Consider the following 14,469-nt stretch of genomic DNA (forward strand, 5'->3'; position numbering starts at 1 on the left):
AGACCCGCAGGCACAGCAGGAAACGGGGCTGAGCGGGGCGAGGCCGAGCACCTGCCCAGGTAACTCGCTCTTCGGGCTCCCGGCCGCGGCCGGCGCGCAGTGCGCGGCGGCTTTGGGTCGACAACGAAATCCGGGCGATGGAGGCTCCAGGCGCGGCCCTCGGCCCGGCGCCGTTTCGGGCCACCCCTCGGCTTCCCCTCGGGCCGGCGGTCCCATGGCCGCCCTTCCCTCTGAGCGCTGCGGGGTGAGACCCGCCGGGGCGCCGTGCCGCCAGCTCGAGGGCCGCGACTGGCGGCGTGAGGCGGGGCGGTCGGCACCTCCCGTGCACGGATCCCCCGCCGGCACGGCGAGTCTGCTCGCCAGCGGAGTGCGAAGCCGGCGGCGAGGCCGAGGGTTAGAGTAGTGCCTCTGCCCGTGGGGCAGGGCGGGATGAGGGGTGGCGGCGGGCAGCGCCAGAGTGCTCCGGAGGGTGACAGGAGCGTGCGGTGAGTGACGTCGGGGGCGGCCGTGCCGCTCTGCGTAGGATGGGTTTTGCAGCCCCACAGAAAATGGGGTCCGCTCCCCGCCGCAGGGGTCTGCCTCTAGCCTAAGAGAAGCTATTTGAAATAGCGAGGCCGCATAGGGAGGGTCTCTGCCCGGCGTCCCTCCCGCGCTGCCTGTAGGTAAGCGTTGAAGCTTGGAGCTGAGGGGCGGCCCGGGAGCGCTCGCTCCGCCAGTGGGCGTTCTCCGGCGGCCGGGGCTGGCGGCGACACTGCGGCGCTTCTCGCTGCCGCCCGCAGCCGCGCACGCACGTACGGGGCAGCGGTGGCACCGCTGGAAGGAAACGCGGATCGCTTTTTTTTTTTTTTTTTTTCCTTTGGCTCTGCGTGTAAGGTGGGAGCATGAGGACCGGAGGACTTTAAAAAAGGGGATCGGAACCGCTTCGCGCTCGGCGGCGCCGCGTCCCCCTCCGGCCTAAAGGGGGACCGGGATGTGAGCTCTCGGGGGCAGGAACCGCGCTGCGGAGGAGACCGTGCTCGGGGCCGCTGCGAGGGAGCCGAGGGCCGAGAGGCGGCGGCCGCCTCTCGCTGCGTTCCGTCCTCTCTCGGCTTCTCCCGTTCCCGGCGCTGCGCCGCCTCTCCGGCGTCCTGCCTTAAACTGCCGCGCAAGGGAGGGCCGGGCGGAAGCATGTCCAACCCCGAGGAGCGGCTCTCATCCCGCCCCCCGGCCCCCCTGGCTGCGGCGCCCGGGGAAAAGCCCGGCTCCGGCCGCCGCCCGCCCCACTCTCATGGCCGGGGCGGCGGAGGTGGAGGCAGTGGCGGGTCTCCTCCCCCCCCCGCGCCCGGAGGCAGCTCGGTTGCCCGCAGCTCCCTCGCTCTACTCCTGACAGCCGCCGCCGGCAGCAGCAGCGGGAGCCGCGCTGCAGGGACTGCCCCCGCCGCCTCCGCCCGCATCGGCCCCGCAGCGGCGGCGGCTCCTCTCCGCGCTCCAATCCCCTCCTTCTCCTCCGCTTCTCCATCTTCGTTTTACTTCTTGCCGCCGCCTCCTCGTTTCCCCTCCTCGTCTTCCTTTAACCTCACGAGTCTCCAAGGGAGGGAAGGAGGAGGAGGAGGAAGAGATGCTGGCGGAGCGGCGGCGGCTCACTTGATCGCCCATCCAGGCGGCGGCGGCGGCAGGAGGAGACTCTTCTCTTCTCCCTCCATCCAGGGCTCGCTGTTCCGCTCCGCGGCCGCCGGCCCCCGGCAGCACCATCCGCGGCTCCTCCTCCCCGCGGCCGCCTCTCGCCCGTGGTCCTGCGCTTTCCTCGGCGCTGCAGCGGCGGCCGCCCGCGGCGACGGGATACGAGGAGGAGACGGCCCCGGCGGGAGCGGGACTGCGCGGCGGCTGCGAGGCGCCTTCTTCTCCTTCTCGTCTCCCCTGCTCCCGGGGCCAGACATGGAAGATGGATCTAATTCTGCCAGCTGCTTCAGGAGGTTTACGGACTGTTTCCTGAACACAAGTAGGTACCGGGGCGGGGAGGCGGTTGGGGAGGGAGGGGGGGGGCTCGGGGCAGCGCGTTCCTTTGTGAGCGGGGACACAAAGGGCCGGGCGCGAGGAGGATGCGCGGACAAAGGGATGCGCCGTGCGGCAGCCGCCTGCTGGCGTCGCTTCGGCCTCGGCCGGAGCTCCGCGGGCGCGTGGCAGCCCCGCACCTGGCGCGCGTCTCATCCACTGCGGAGCGGGGCGCGGGGACCCGCCCCGACCGCCGGAGGTGGCCGTAGGGAAGCGTTAGGCTAAAGGCACCTGGCTGAAGAACGGCGGCGGAGGACCGGGAGGGGCGAAACGTGCGACAACGAACCGTCCTCTGTCAGCTCGCCGCCACGCGCGAGCTGCTCAGCGTTCCCGAAGCGGCCGCGATGCCGAGCGCGGCGAGCGGGGAGGAACCATGCGGGGCTCCGCGCTGCCCGGGCCGCGACGGGCGGGGAAAGAGCGGGGTGCGCGGCGCTGCCGCTTTCTCTACGGCGCGTGGCAGAGAGCCGCGCGGAGCGCCCCTGGCCGTGAGGCCGGCTCGGCCTCGGGGAACGCCTCGGAAAGTGCCGGCCCGGGCCGCGGCCGCCCGCCCCTAGTCTGTCCCGGAGGGCTCGACCCGAGTCTGCCCCTGGGGCTGGGGCTCACGCAGGGCGGGCACCCGCCTGTGCGCTGTGGACGGGCAGCTCCGGGAGCTGCTGCGACTGCGGCGTTTGGCGTGGGCTCGGGGCCGAAATAAATGTGATAGTGAATTGGTCTCCCCGTGTCTGGGTGCTTGGGGTGACCACGATCAGCTGTTTCTTTCTTTCTTTTTCTTTTTTAAACTATTTCCTAAATCATTGATTGAAGTGTCCCTAAACTTGCATCTTAATACGTTGGCACACTCTCACTTTTATTACATGGCTTTTTTGCTACAGGTGAAACCGCATTTAGTTCCCAAATTTATGTGGGGCTGGTGGATGTGTGGAAAAATACTGATGTGTCAGCTGGACCTCACTATTTGCCTTATTTCTTAACAGCTTCTTTAAAGAAGCACAGTAGTACTTGTTCTGTTATCTGGTGGAGGCGTGTAAAGATAGACACATGCATGCTGCTTTGTCTCATTGAAACCGTCTGCAATAGCTGATTGCAGCTGACCTCATTATGGCCTTCCAATATTTAAAGGGGTTTTATAAACAGGATGGTAATCAACGTTTTATGTGGGCAGAGAGAGATAGGATAAGGGGAAATGGTTTTAAACTAGAGGAGGGGAGATTTAAATTAGATGTCAGAGGGAAGGTTTTCACTGAGAGAGTGGTGAGGTGCTGGAACAGGTTGTCCAGAGAGGGAGGCTGTGGTTGCCCCATCCCTGGAGGTGTTTAAGGCCAGTTTGCATGGGGCCCTGAGCAATCTGATCTAGTACTTGGTCTAGTGGCTGGCAACCCTGCCCACAGCAGAAGGGCTGGAGTTTGATGATCTTTGAAGTCCCTTCCAACCCAAGCTATGGTTTGTTCTATGATATTTGGTAGTTTCAAAGCCTAAAGTGATCCTTAAGCGCCCCCAGTTTTTGTGCTCCATTTCTGAGGAGTGGAGTGCCAATCCCACCTGCATCACAGCTCTAGTGATCAGCAGTCCTGGAGAGCAGGCTGGGAAGTGTGTGTTGTGTGGAACAGTTCTCTCTTACACTAGATCAAGACAAAGAAGGCACGGAAAGCTCTATTCAGAGCACCATTTAAAGAGTAGTGATAAATTCAGTGTAAGCTTTTCTGTGAACACTTGAGTGGAAGAAACCTGGTCATCTTTGGCTGGCTGTGACCTCTGGCTGGAGGTTTTCCTGTGGGTAGGAGAGCAGCAGCACGATTCTTTCACTGGGATTTCACTGGCATCCAATAGGATATGCAGCCCGTCCCTCTGGGGAGGCACTGCTCTGTGTGCTGCAGCCTGTTCTCATGAAACTTTCAACGACCCAAGTGCCTGCTATCTCTGCTCTTCTTTCAGATGTGATTGAAATTGGCTGATGGGCTGAAAAGGTGTCATTGTGGTCAGACAGGCAGACATCCACGTGTGTGCATACACATATCTGTCAGGCTCCTGCCCTCACCAAGTGATTGCATAAATCTGATTTCCTCTAGGAAACTAGAATGTCAAAAGGGGAGTGGAGGAAAGTCAGACAAGATAGCCTCCTGTTCAGTTACAATAAGCATTTGTCCAGCTTCTTGTAGTGCTGTTCCCTGTCCTGCTAAAGGGCAGCTGGGAGACCACTGTTGCTTGCAAGGTGAGATGATAGGGAGAAATGAAGGTACTGTGCTGCATCTCATCACTTCTGTTTCTTGAACTGTTTTAGAATCCAGATCATACACACATATACATACACTGCTTCACTCTAAAGATTAAAAAAAAAAAAAAAAGTCAAAATATTTTTTTACAGAGGAAAACTGAAGAGTTCTGTGGGGAACTGAGATGAGCTCTTAAGGAGGGAAGACTTAAAAGGGACCTAGCAGGATCTTTGAGACAGAAAACAATGAAGTTGCTCAAGGTGTGTTCCTCTTGCCTGACCTCATTTGACTTGTGCACACTCAAGCAGGATTTCATCATCAGGTTACTGATTCAAGTAAAATTTTAGATTCTGCAGTACTCATTATGTACCATGTGTGACTTTTTTTTTTCCCCCTCAAGATTGACTAAAGCATGGGGCTGCGGAGGCTTATATGAACTGTGTGTGGTGGTGTTAATTTTATTCAGGTCTGTGACTTTGTACATAACATGGTGTTCTGGGAGATACAGAAAGTCTACTATCCTGGGCCAATTGTTTAGTGATGTTCTGCCACACCTAGGGCACTGCAGGTTGTCAGGCACACCAGGGCTTTGTGACATGTCTTGCTTCCAGGGCAATGTTCCACGTTTCTTCTACGCAGAAGATCTCGTGAGCCACACATGTGTAGCACATTTCATCCATTAACCCTGTGTGAGTATTTTACAATATGGGGGCTGCCTGCTTGTTGGGAGTATTATCAGTGCATTGATATTTTATATGGAGTTGTTCATCTGTTCTTTTAGCAATGCAGCATTTCCTGCAGTTACCAGTAACTCCTGCATGGAGTGAAACTAAGAGTAGAGTCAGTAATAGCTGTAATTGTGGGAGAAAATAGCAATGGAAGTTTGAATAAAGTTAAAAGTATTCTTGTTACCTGAGGTGATGGGAAAGTAAATCTTGGCTTGATCCTTTCTTTTGGTTCGTGTCTTTATTACTTGCAGTCAGGATTGTCTTAGCCAACTGATGATCTCCAGCAATGAATCTCTTGTAGACAGTTTGGTTTTGCAATTAAGCAATCCTTAAAATTCAGGTGCTGATGCAGAAAACAGAATAGCCCCTGGCTCTGTTGGTTGAGAAGCGTGGCTAAAGCTGAGTGTAGTTGGAGTGGTGAGGTTGTTCAGCAGCTGCCAATGAGGTCGGTGCTTCGTAACAGCCTGTTGGGAAGGTGTAGCATCACCATGTATCTTAGTCAGAGGCATTCCTATTCCAATTAGAGGGAGAATGGGCTCATGCATACAGCAGACCATCAGGAGTGGTGTGGAAGGTGAGTGCACCCTGTGCAAACGCGTGCATTTCACAGCACGGGAGTGTTGGTGAGTTTGGTATTTATACAAATAGTTGTCCGTGAAGCATGCAATTTACTTATGAAATAACTAATCCTTTGTCCTGTAGTCTCCTCAGCTCTGCTGTCACTGTTTGCCTGACAGCCTGGGGGCATGCAGTGCTTGTAGCCTAGAAAGGAGGAAAGCCTGCCCGGTTGGTTCAGTAAACTTGCTCCTGGCTTCAGGTGTACCAACGGGACAGTGCATGCATGTGCTTTAGGACATGGTCTCTACCACTTTTGGGAAGGGTGTGACTGCTCATTTCAGCCTCCGACCACCCCGTTCACCCCGTCTTCCCTCCTTTTATTGGTGTTTCAGCCATCAGCTGCACGCAGTAAGAACCTGAGAAGCGTAAACATGGATTTTGCATTATAATAGGTGTACTTGTCTCTCAATTCTTGAAACGTAACTTTCGTTTTAGATTTGTAAAACAAGACTATGATTTTCTTTGTCTGTGGGTTTACAACCTGGAAATGGTTTATGCAGCTTGTTGATTGATGTTTTATCTTGCTTGTGATAAAACTTGTCTTTCAGTTTGGCGGAGCTAATGCGAGTTGGATTTTTTTTAGTGCTGCTTGGAAGCATATTGTACTTTCCAGTCATTATGTTTAATACTTGAACGTATTAAAAACACGTAAGTTGGGTTTTTGCACTTCTTAAGTTATTTCTCTGAAAGAAAGCAAAGATCGTAAGAAAATATAAAAAGAGCCATTTGTATTTTTATTTCATTTTTATACTCCCTCTGCTGGCCGTTTCAATTACGGGTACCTGTGCTCAAACTTTGTTGCTACATCTGCTTTTCCTTTACTGCTTTACCAAATGAGCAGTACCACGTGTTGATTTGGATTGGTATTTAAAAATACAAAACAAGCTAGAATGGTTAAATGAAGACAGACTATTTGCAGGAATTAAGAATTTGACACCTGTTTTATGGTGCAACATTTTCATTTTTGTGGGTTCTTATATTGATTTGAACTTTAAAAACAACTGATTTTTTTTTTTTTTTTTTTTTTTTTTTTTATGTGTGAGCTGCATTTTCAGTAGTGTGTAGATCAGAGGAGTAGCAATTGATATATTGTTCCAAAATATTTGGTTGTATATCCCATTTGTTGTAACAGCTATAGCAAAATTTAAATAATTTTGCTACGTTTTTGTAATGCTGAGAAGTGCCTTCTTATCATTCGCCCATTTGACTTGTATCGGTGTACGTAGCTACAAGGCTGCACCCCGGGCAATCTTAATGGATAATTTTGTGAGATGCTGGTTTTCATACACTGGTGTACAGCAATATCCACCGAGAATGTTTACTGCACTCAGAAACTGTAATTCCCAAGAACTTAAGAGAGCAGGTACAAGGATTGCTGTCTTACATTGAAATTAAGCCATTGCGTTTCCCGTGGGCGTCAGGTATGGTAACAGTCGTTCGTTGTTTCTTGTTAATGTTTCTCCTGAAGACCCAGACATCACTGTGCGATGTCCTGACTTGTGCTGGTACCCGGCTCCGTGCTGGCAGAGCTCGGAGAGTGCCACCTACTGATTGACAGCTCCTTCCAGCGCTTTGTTCTCCAGTCTGCAGGCTGTTGCAGCTCAGCCTCACTTATCTTGAGGCATGTGGCGAGTTGATGTGGTTGGATGTGGTAACTGAGTTAAATCAAGCCTCAGCTTTGACCTCTTCCTTTAAATAGCATTTTTTTCCCCCCCCTCCCTCCTCTCCCCCCTTCTTTTTTGACTCAAGCAGGATTTTTGTCCCCTCTGTTCTGGTTCCTTCTTTTTAAAAGCTTGTGAGAAAGTGACATGTTCCTGGTTTTTCATCGCCACATCTTGTCAAGCTGTTATAATCGGTGTGGGAGGAACCAACTTGGCTGATGTTAATAGAAGACTTTGGATTCTGCAATGCCAGACAACGTCTTGATGTGTTGAACACATGAGGTAGATCAGAAGGTAGGAATCAGAATCACAGCCATGATTTATTAAAGTAATGTTCCAAAATTGTCATGGTGTTTATTTTTGCAAAAGGAACATTCTGAGTAACAAATTCTAAATTGTCATCATAAACTGATGAATTGATCATTACTGTTAGTACAGACTGAAAATGCTTTCTTCCAACCCAGAAGTGCCCTAATTATGTTCTTAGAGCATCTTGGCAGAAGTATGAACTACTTTTGAAAAGTGTATCATCTACATACTTACAAGGAACTCGTTTACTTGGAATTACTTTTATATACAATTTTCCTAGTGTTTGTCACCTTACAAAGCTTGCTGAAGTCCTGATCCTGAGCATCTCATAGCTGGCAGTAAGGAGAAAAAAATTTTTTTCCTTTACTTTACTTCTGAATATTCTATTAGAAAACACATTTACAACAAGTTTTAATGTAGCTGAGTGAGACTTTTAACAGTAAAATATTGGGGTCTTTTGTTTTGTCACTTGTAGGACTTTATAAAGTAGTCCTGGCTCAAGAATAAGAAGATAGAAGGCTTTTGGATATTACTTGCTGCCTTCAGAAGAACTTCCACTTGTTTTAGTGATTTCTAATTAAAATAGTAACAAAAAATGTCAACATAGAGGCAGTGGTTTTAATCTCACCTTGAATGCTGGGACCTAAAGAAGAGACTGTCAGAATCTATAAGACCAGTTAATCCACCTCCCATCTGGAAACCATGAAGATTTAATGCTTTCATTAGTACTTATTGATCTGATTTCTTGTTTCTGTATTATCAACAAACTCCTGTGCAGTTGAGCTGTACTTCTCTTAACAAAGTTTATTCAGCTGTTAATAATTCCAACATTCTTCCTTCCTCTTACCCTTCCACTTGCATTAAAAAAAAAAAATCTCCTGAAGTCATGCCAGAAGTAGTTCCTAAAGGAAAGAAAAACTTTTTCATCCTAAGTTCTAATAACTTTGTACAGAAAGCTTGTGTCTCTCATTATCCTGATTCATCTTGAACTATACCTCCAAAATAGCAGCCTTGTTTAGCTGCTGGCGAGCATTGCTATGTCCACCTTAATAATACAGTTTACTTTGCTTCACCCTGTGGGGAAATTTCATAATTGGTAGGAGAGATGCACCTTCCTTTGCCCTAGGTATCTTAGAACACTTTCTGCAACACTGGGGTGTTCAGCTGGTTCAGAGAATAGGATGCTTAGCCGGACCGTGGTGGCCAAGTGTGTATCCTGTTTGTTCTTTTGTACTTTGCTTCATGGCCTATTTTTTATTTCCCGATTGTATTTCTTTCATAATGCCTTATTTACTTAAGACTGCTGAAGCTGTGACCCTCTGTTCTAATTGTCTTCAAATGTATTCCTGTGTGCCTCTGTGTTCCAGCAGCAATCTTTTTTCCTAACACACTGCTGATAGGTTTATGAGAAATCATTCTTACACTGTTCTTTATATTTTTACTTTCGTGCATATATAGATAGTTTGGAAACTTCTCCAGAATGATTTGTTTTAGGGAGCACAGCTCTGTCATCTGTGCTTTCTTTGCATCTTTTTCTTTCAGTTCTATCTGTATTTTCAGCTTCTTGTCCACCCATCAGCTTATTTTAGCTTATGTTTCCTTCTTGATTGCTGAATTGTGTCGCTCTTGTTCCTTCCTGCAGCCTGCCTGTCTTACCCTGTCATTTTTACAGTGTTCTTGTTTTCAGTGGCTTCTTGTTTGTTTGAAGGCAGACCACCTCCATTACTCTAGTTCTGATGTAGTTCAGTTTGTATTACCTGTTATCTTTTTTTTTTTGTTTTCTTTTTTTGTTTTTCCTTCCCCGTAAAACTAAATTTTACACAGCATTTCTAAAACTCTTCCTATGTCTTCTGTATTTGCAGTGACTCATAGTATTTCCTAATCTGCCACTTTCTGCCCAGCCCTAAGTGTGATGTCAATAGAGTGTTTTCTATTTTTTTATTTTTTATTTTTTTTTAAGCGAACATAGGACTGATGAAAGTTGCTGTTTGATGTAACAGGAAGCTGAACTAATCTGTTCTCAAAACAGGCACTGCCTCAGCCAGTGCACTCAGGTTTCATCCTGCCAGGCTCCTGTGTCTCACATTGTGAGCAAATCACTTTTCTCTGTAAGTGCCTGGCTGTTTTGTTCCTTCAGGCATTGGTTTTCATTGGTGAAGACTCCTGGGAGAGCTGTCTTTTCATGACTCTCACCTGAAGGGTAGCTCTTTGGCCTTCAGTTCATGATTGTGAATGAAAGAGGGTCTTGGGACTAGAGGTGTCCTTTTAAGAAATGCTTTAAAGAGACTGGGAAGCATGGGTGACCTGCAGTCTCAGAGAGCAGCGTGTTCCCTTTACAACTCCTGGCATAGCTCTTGTTGTGGTGAAGAATAGGATGATCTTGTGTGTTGTAGGGACATTCATTGGCTGCTTGGGAATAGGAATGTGCTTGCAGATTGCCTGTTTCTTTCAAACCTTTTTTGGACTTTTTTTGGCTCTGTATGCAGCACTTAAACTTCTTAAGCAGAGAGAGACTGTGGGCTCCAGCTGTAGCCCTGTCCATTCTGCTTGATTTACAGTGTGCTCTCTGGTCCAGCCTTTACCTGTGCCTAAGTGTCTGCTTGAGGACTGGGAGGAATTAAAGGGTGACCGTTCCCAAAAGGCAGGGGGAACAGTGCCCTTCTCCCCTGGCCTCCTGCATGGAGAAGCATTGGCTGTGTGGACACAAGCTGCACCATACCCCTTCATTCTGTGGCTTGAGAACAGCTCTAGCATGATTTATGTACTTGTACATGGATATTGCCATATGGACCAGCAAAGCAGTCTTTGTACCACTTGTGGCACTAGGGCAGATCTTGTTGCTATGGACCTTGTTCTTAGGACTCAGTGACAGCATCTACATAGCCTTGAATGAAAGATGTACCCAGTCCTCTTGGGAACCGTTGCTGGAGGATGTGGTTTGCTGCTTGATTGCAAGTATTTAGCTTGTCTGTGCTTTTTTTTCAGCTTCTTGCTTTGGAGAGCTTCTTAAAAGTTGTGGAAGTTTGTAAATGAGTGCTTATAGGGTAAAGAGAAGATGAAGTTTGTCATTTACCGGGATGACTGAAGAGCGTGTGTTGATAGTGTCTGTCTTACACTGAAGAAATATGATAGAGGCATATCCATCTATGGCAGTAGCATCAAAGGGGTAGAAACAGAAAGAAGATTGGAATGGTAATAAAAATTTAAGATTTTTTATTGCTGAAAGGAATGTGATTACAACAGAAGAAAATGTTCATCCTTATAGGGAAAGCTATGAGAGGTTTCTTTTTGAGTAGATGAAAAACTATCTCTGTAAATATCTCTCAGCAAATTGTTGCATTTTGAAGAAGTATTTTCAAGGATGTTTAAGATTTCATTGAAATGTAAGATTTAGGGCTTTTAAAGTATTTTTTAATCTTTCCTTTTAGTGTCACAAATGTTTTCCTTCTGCTTAACTGTTTTTTCCCCTCTTTCCATTGACAATATAAAGGGTGTCTGGTGAATCTTATGTATTTAGTGAATATACTTACAGATAACCTTTTAATTTATTTCTTCACTTTCTGTGCCTTCCTGTTACTTCACTGACTGGCTAAGTGCTGTTTGACAATCTCAAGACGTGTCTTTTACCATTATTTTCTTAGGTCACTGAAAGTTTTACTGTTCTGTCTGGTGTTTTACTGTAAGTTTGACTTGTAATTTAATAGCTTATCTACCTTGTTCCTGTGCGAGTTCCACCCCCACTCCCAAACAGTTTATTAAAGCATAAATCTGTCTGCATGCAGGAGTGCCTGTCCTTTCTCTACATCTCTTAACATGAATAGTCTCAGGTGGCTTTAGCCATGACTATGCTGTGAGCATAGCTAGCATCACTGTGACTGGATACTTTTTGCTGATGGTAACCTTGTCTGGGACAAACCTCGATTCTTGTTGACAAGATGATGTTGAAGTTGTTACTTTGATTTGGATGCAAGACTAATGTTCTGTTTGTTTTTGTTCATTGAGCTATGTGTACTTTTTTTTTATGTTGAACCACTCTTGTAGCACTTTGCAGATTCTTGTTTTAGCAACCTTGCATTCAAATCACCATTCTGCAGTGCCAAGAGATGCTTTTCCTCTAGCACTTCTGAAATGGGGTTTTTGAATTTCTTGTTTGACAACAGTTCTTTCGGTGCTTATACATCTGGAAGGAGAAATGGTAAGGAAGTTGAAATCTGCTCTTTCTATATATGTATTGTGCAGTAGGTTAAGAAGTGAAGTATTATGCTGTACTGAGGCAGAGCTTCTGTAAAGGGAAATTTTTCATAGATGTTTCATAACTCAAACCTGCATCTTTGCTTCAGTTGAGGAATCTTTGTGAAGTTACTTCAGAGCTATTACACTTCAAAGTGATTGTTATCTCTGTAGGAAGAGGGTGGATAAAGGGCAAAAAATAAGGAGAAATAGATGAGTGTGTTTAAAATCATACAGTAATGGTGAAGTAATGTATCATCAGTCTGTGTGTTGGTTGCTGATCCCTTCCTGTGTTGCTATTCAGAATATGCACTGTCATTTGCATGTGGAAACATGGGTAACAGTGGCTTCCTGTCTTTTATAGCTAGACATTACACACGTTCCTTTACTAGTGTTTGTCTTTTGGCTGGGAAGCTCTACATGCAAAGTTTGAGTCCTTCAGTCTGGTCACAGTAGTATCAGCTGATGCACAGCTCGGTGAGCCTTTTGAATTCAGTTTTGGGATTTTTTTTATTTTTTAGCAGTTAATTTCTATTTGATACTTGTTTGGTAATAATGCTGTACTAAAAACAAAACAATTAGCTATGCAATTATGAATTACTTTGGGAAAATACTGTAATACAGATACTGTCATCTTAGTGCTGTAATGCTTTCTTTTTTTTGGAGCAGTGCATAATTTGGGTACCACCCAATCAGTACAGCTCTCCTATTTTATGTCTTCGTGTTTTCAGTTACTTTGCATGGCTTATCTGTTGGAACTCTGGGAATCTGCTCATCTCTGCACCTGTGATGGAGCAGTTGAAATTGAAGGAGTTGAAAGACAAAGGCCACTAACTTCTAAAAACCAAGCAGTTCACTGGATGGTAGTTATTCTGATGTCTGGATGTTCCTGGATCTTTTTCTTCTCTCTTAACTTTCTCCAACCACTTTTTTCTACCTGGCCTTTTTCCCTTAAAGAAACATCTGCTGCCTTTATAAGGTGGGCAGAGCTTATATTGTCTTGCAGCAGCCTTTCATTCATGTATCTCTCATCTTCATAGCTGCTAACTCGTTAGCTACGTGTATAATTGAGTCAGGTTTTGATTGGAAGTGATCATGAGGTCAAAACATATTTGAAGGGCTGGATTTTGGATTTGAAGACATTAAGAGAATCACGTGTCTTGCTTCTTTTGACCTTCTAAAAGGGAGTGTGTGTGTGTGTTGCATGTTTATTAGTTCTCTCAGTAGTACTGAGGTTGCATTAATGATGGCTGTAATTTCTTTGCATTCCCAAAACTATGTTTTTTACACAAAGCATCATTTCATGGGGAGTGGTCAGTGCTGTTCTCAGTAGCTTCTTCCCTCTCCAGTGTAATTTACCAAGGGACTCTGCAATTGAGTCATCATAATGGGAAGTGCATCTCAACTGATGTAATGCATTTGTGTTTCCTGGAAACAGAACAAAATTGCAGCTCCGCTTAGTTTAATGCAAGATTTGTCATTGATTTCAGTTGCTGTGGTATTTTCTTCTGTCATTTGATCTTTTTGTTGTTCCTGATTGTCCATGCTTTGTGATCTGATTTCCTGACATTGGTCCCTCAATGCGGTGTTGGAAGTTTTAATTCATGAGGAGCATTTAACAAAACAAGAGAGAATTTATTTTGAAATATTTCACAGACAAATCTGATTTCAATAAAACTTCTAATTTCTTCCTCTGTAGATTATGCTAAGGCAGGGAGTTAACTAACTGATGTAGCAGGTGAGACTAAATGTGTAACGCTGCATGAATTTGATAGTTAAGTTCTTCAAATGGTTTAAATATCTGATATGTATTACTGCTGTTAGTAATAACTTTTATGATGGAAATGTGTTGTTTCCTCTCCTAGGCAAAACTAAAACCTGTTAAGTTGAAACAGTGTCACCTCGATCCTGTCTGCTGCAGCACTGCTTAATGCACATCACTTTACTTTATTGTGTATTAACCTCTACTACCCTACCACCAACATCCACCTTGGTGTTGTGGGTCAACATAATAAACATAGGAGGCGTTACTTTGAGAGGAGCCCTCACACTGTATGCCATAGGGCAAGTCACCCAGTGGTCAAAGTAAATCTTGCTGGAGAAAACTTCTAGAAGTGGTTTAAAAGCAGTAGGATAAAATGATTAAATGATTTGGTTATAAAAACATAGTTCGTTTTGTTTAACAGCTTGAAGATATTTGTTCTGTTTATGGTCATTTCATGGCTATTCATTTTTCTAGGCCAAAGATGTTTTTGCAACTCAAATCCCATTAACACTCATTAAATGAGTGGGATTCGCTGACAAGAATGGAATACTTTCACGCAAATGTATATTCATGTAAACATTTCAAGTAGATTTTTTTTTTTTTTTTTTTTTTTTTTACGAGGGTGATGTATCTCTAGCTGCATTTGTGAATTAAATGAAAACTGATTTAGTTTTGGGTTTGAGGAAAATAAACTTGAAAGGACACTATTGGGTGGTCTGAACTAATGAATAAATCATGTTAAACCAGTGAAAGCTTTTGTTCTTTATCACAGTTTGCTTTTGGAGGCTGGTGCACACAGTTTCTGCTTCATAGCAATCTCATCTGAAACTATTGGCAGTCCTGCGAGTTGCTTTTTTTTTTTTTTTTTTTTGTCATTTGAATCATATTAAAGTTTTTCACATAACCGTTCTGAAGAA

At 46.0% G+C, this 14,469-nt stretch overlaps 1 protein-coding gene across 1 annotated transcript in view; it reads left to right on the forward strand.

Moving 5' to 3' along the window:
- Window positions 1–1,167: 1,167 nt before the first annotated feature.
- The window catches only part of PDE10A (phosphodiesterase 10A), a gene marked incomplete at both ends in the record, with an annotated part of 155,867 nt that continues 142,565 nt past the window's right edge, over window positions 1,168–14,469 (forward strand). Inside the window, one exon of the mRNA XM_079550801.1 lies at window positions 1,168–1,978. Within this exon, the coding sequence (XP_079406927.1) occupies window positions 1,168–1,978 (811 nt within the window). The remainder of the gene's footprint in view (window positions 1,979–14,469) is intronic.

Source organism: Tetrao urogallus (genome assembly GCF_951394365.1).
Source record: "Tetrao urogallus genome assembly, chromosome: 2".
NCBI classification, from domain to species: domain Eukaryota; kingdom Metazoa; phylum Chordata; class Aves; order Galliformes; family Phasianidae; genus Tetrao; species Tetrao urogallus.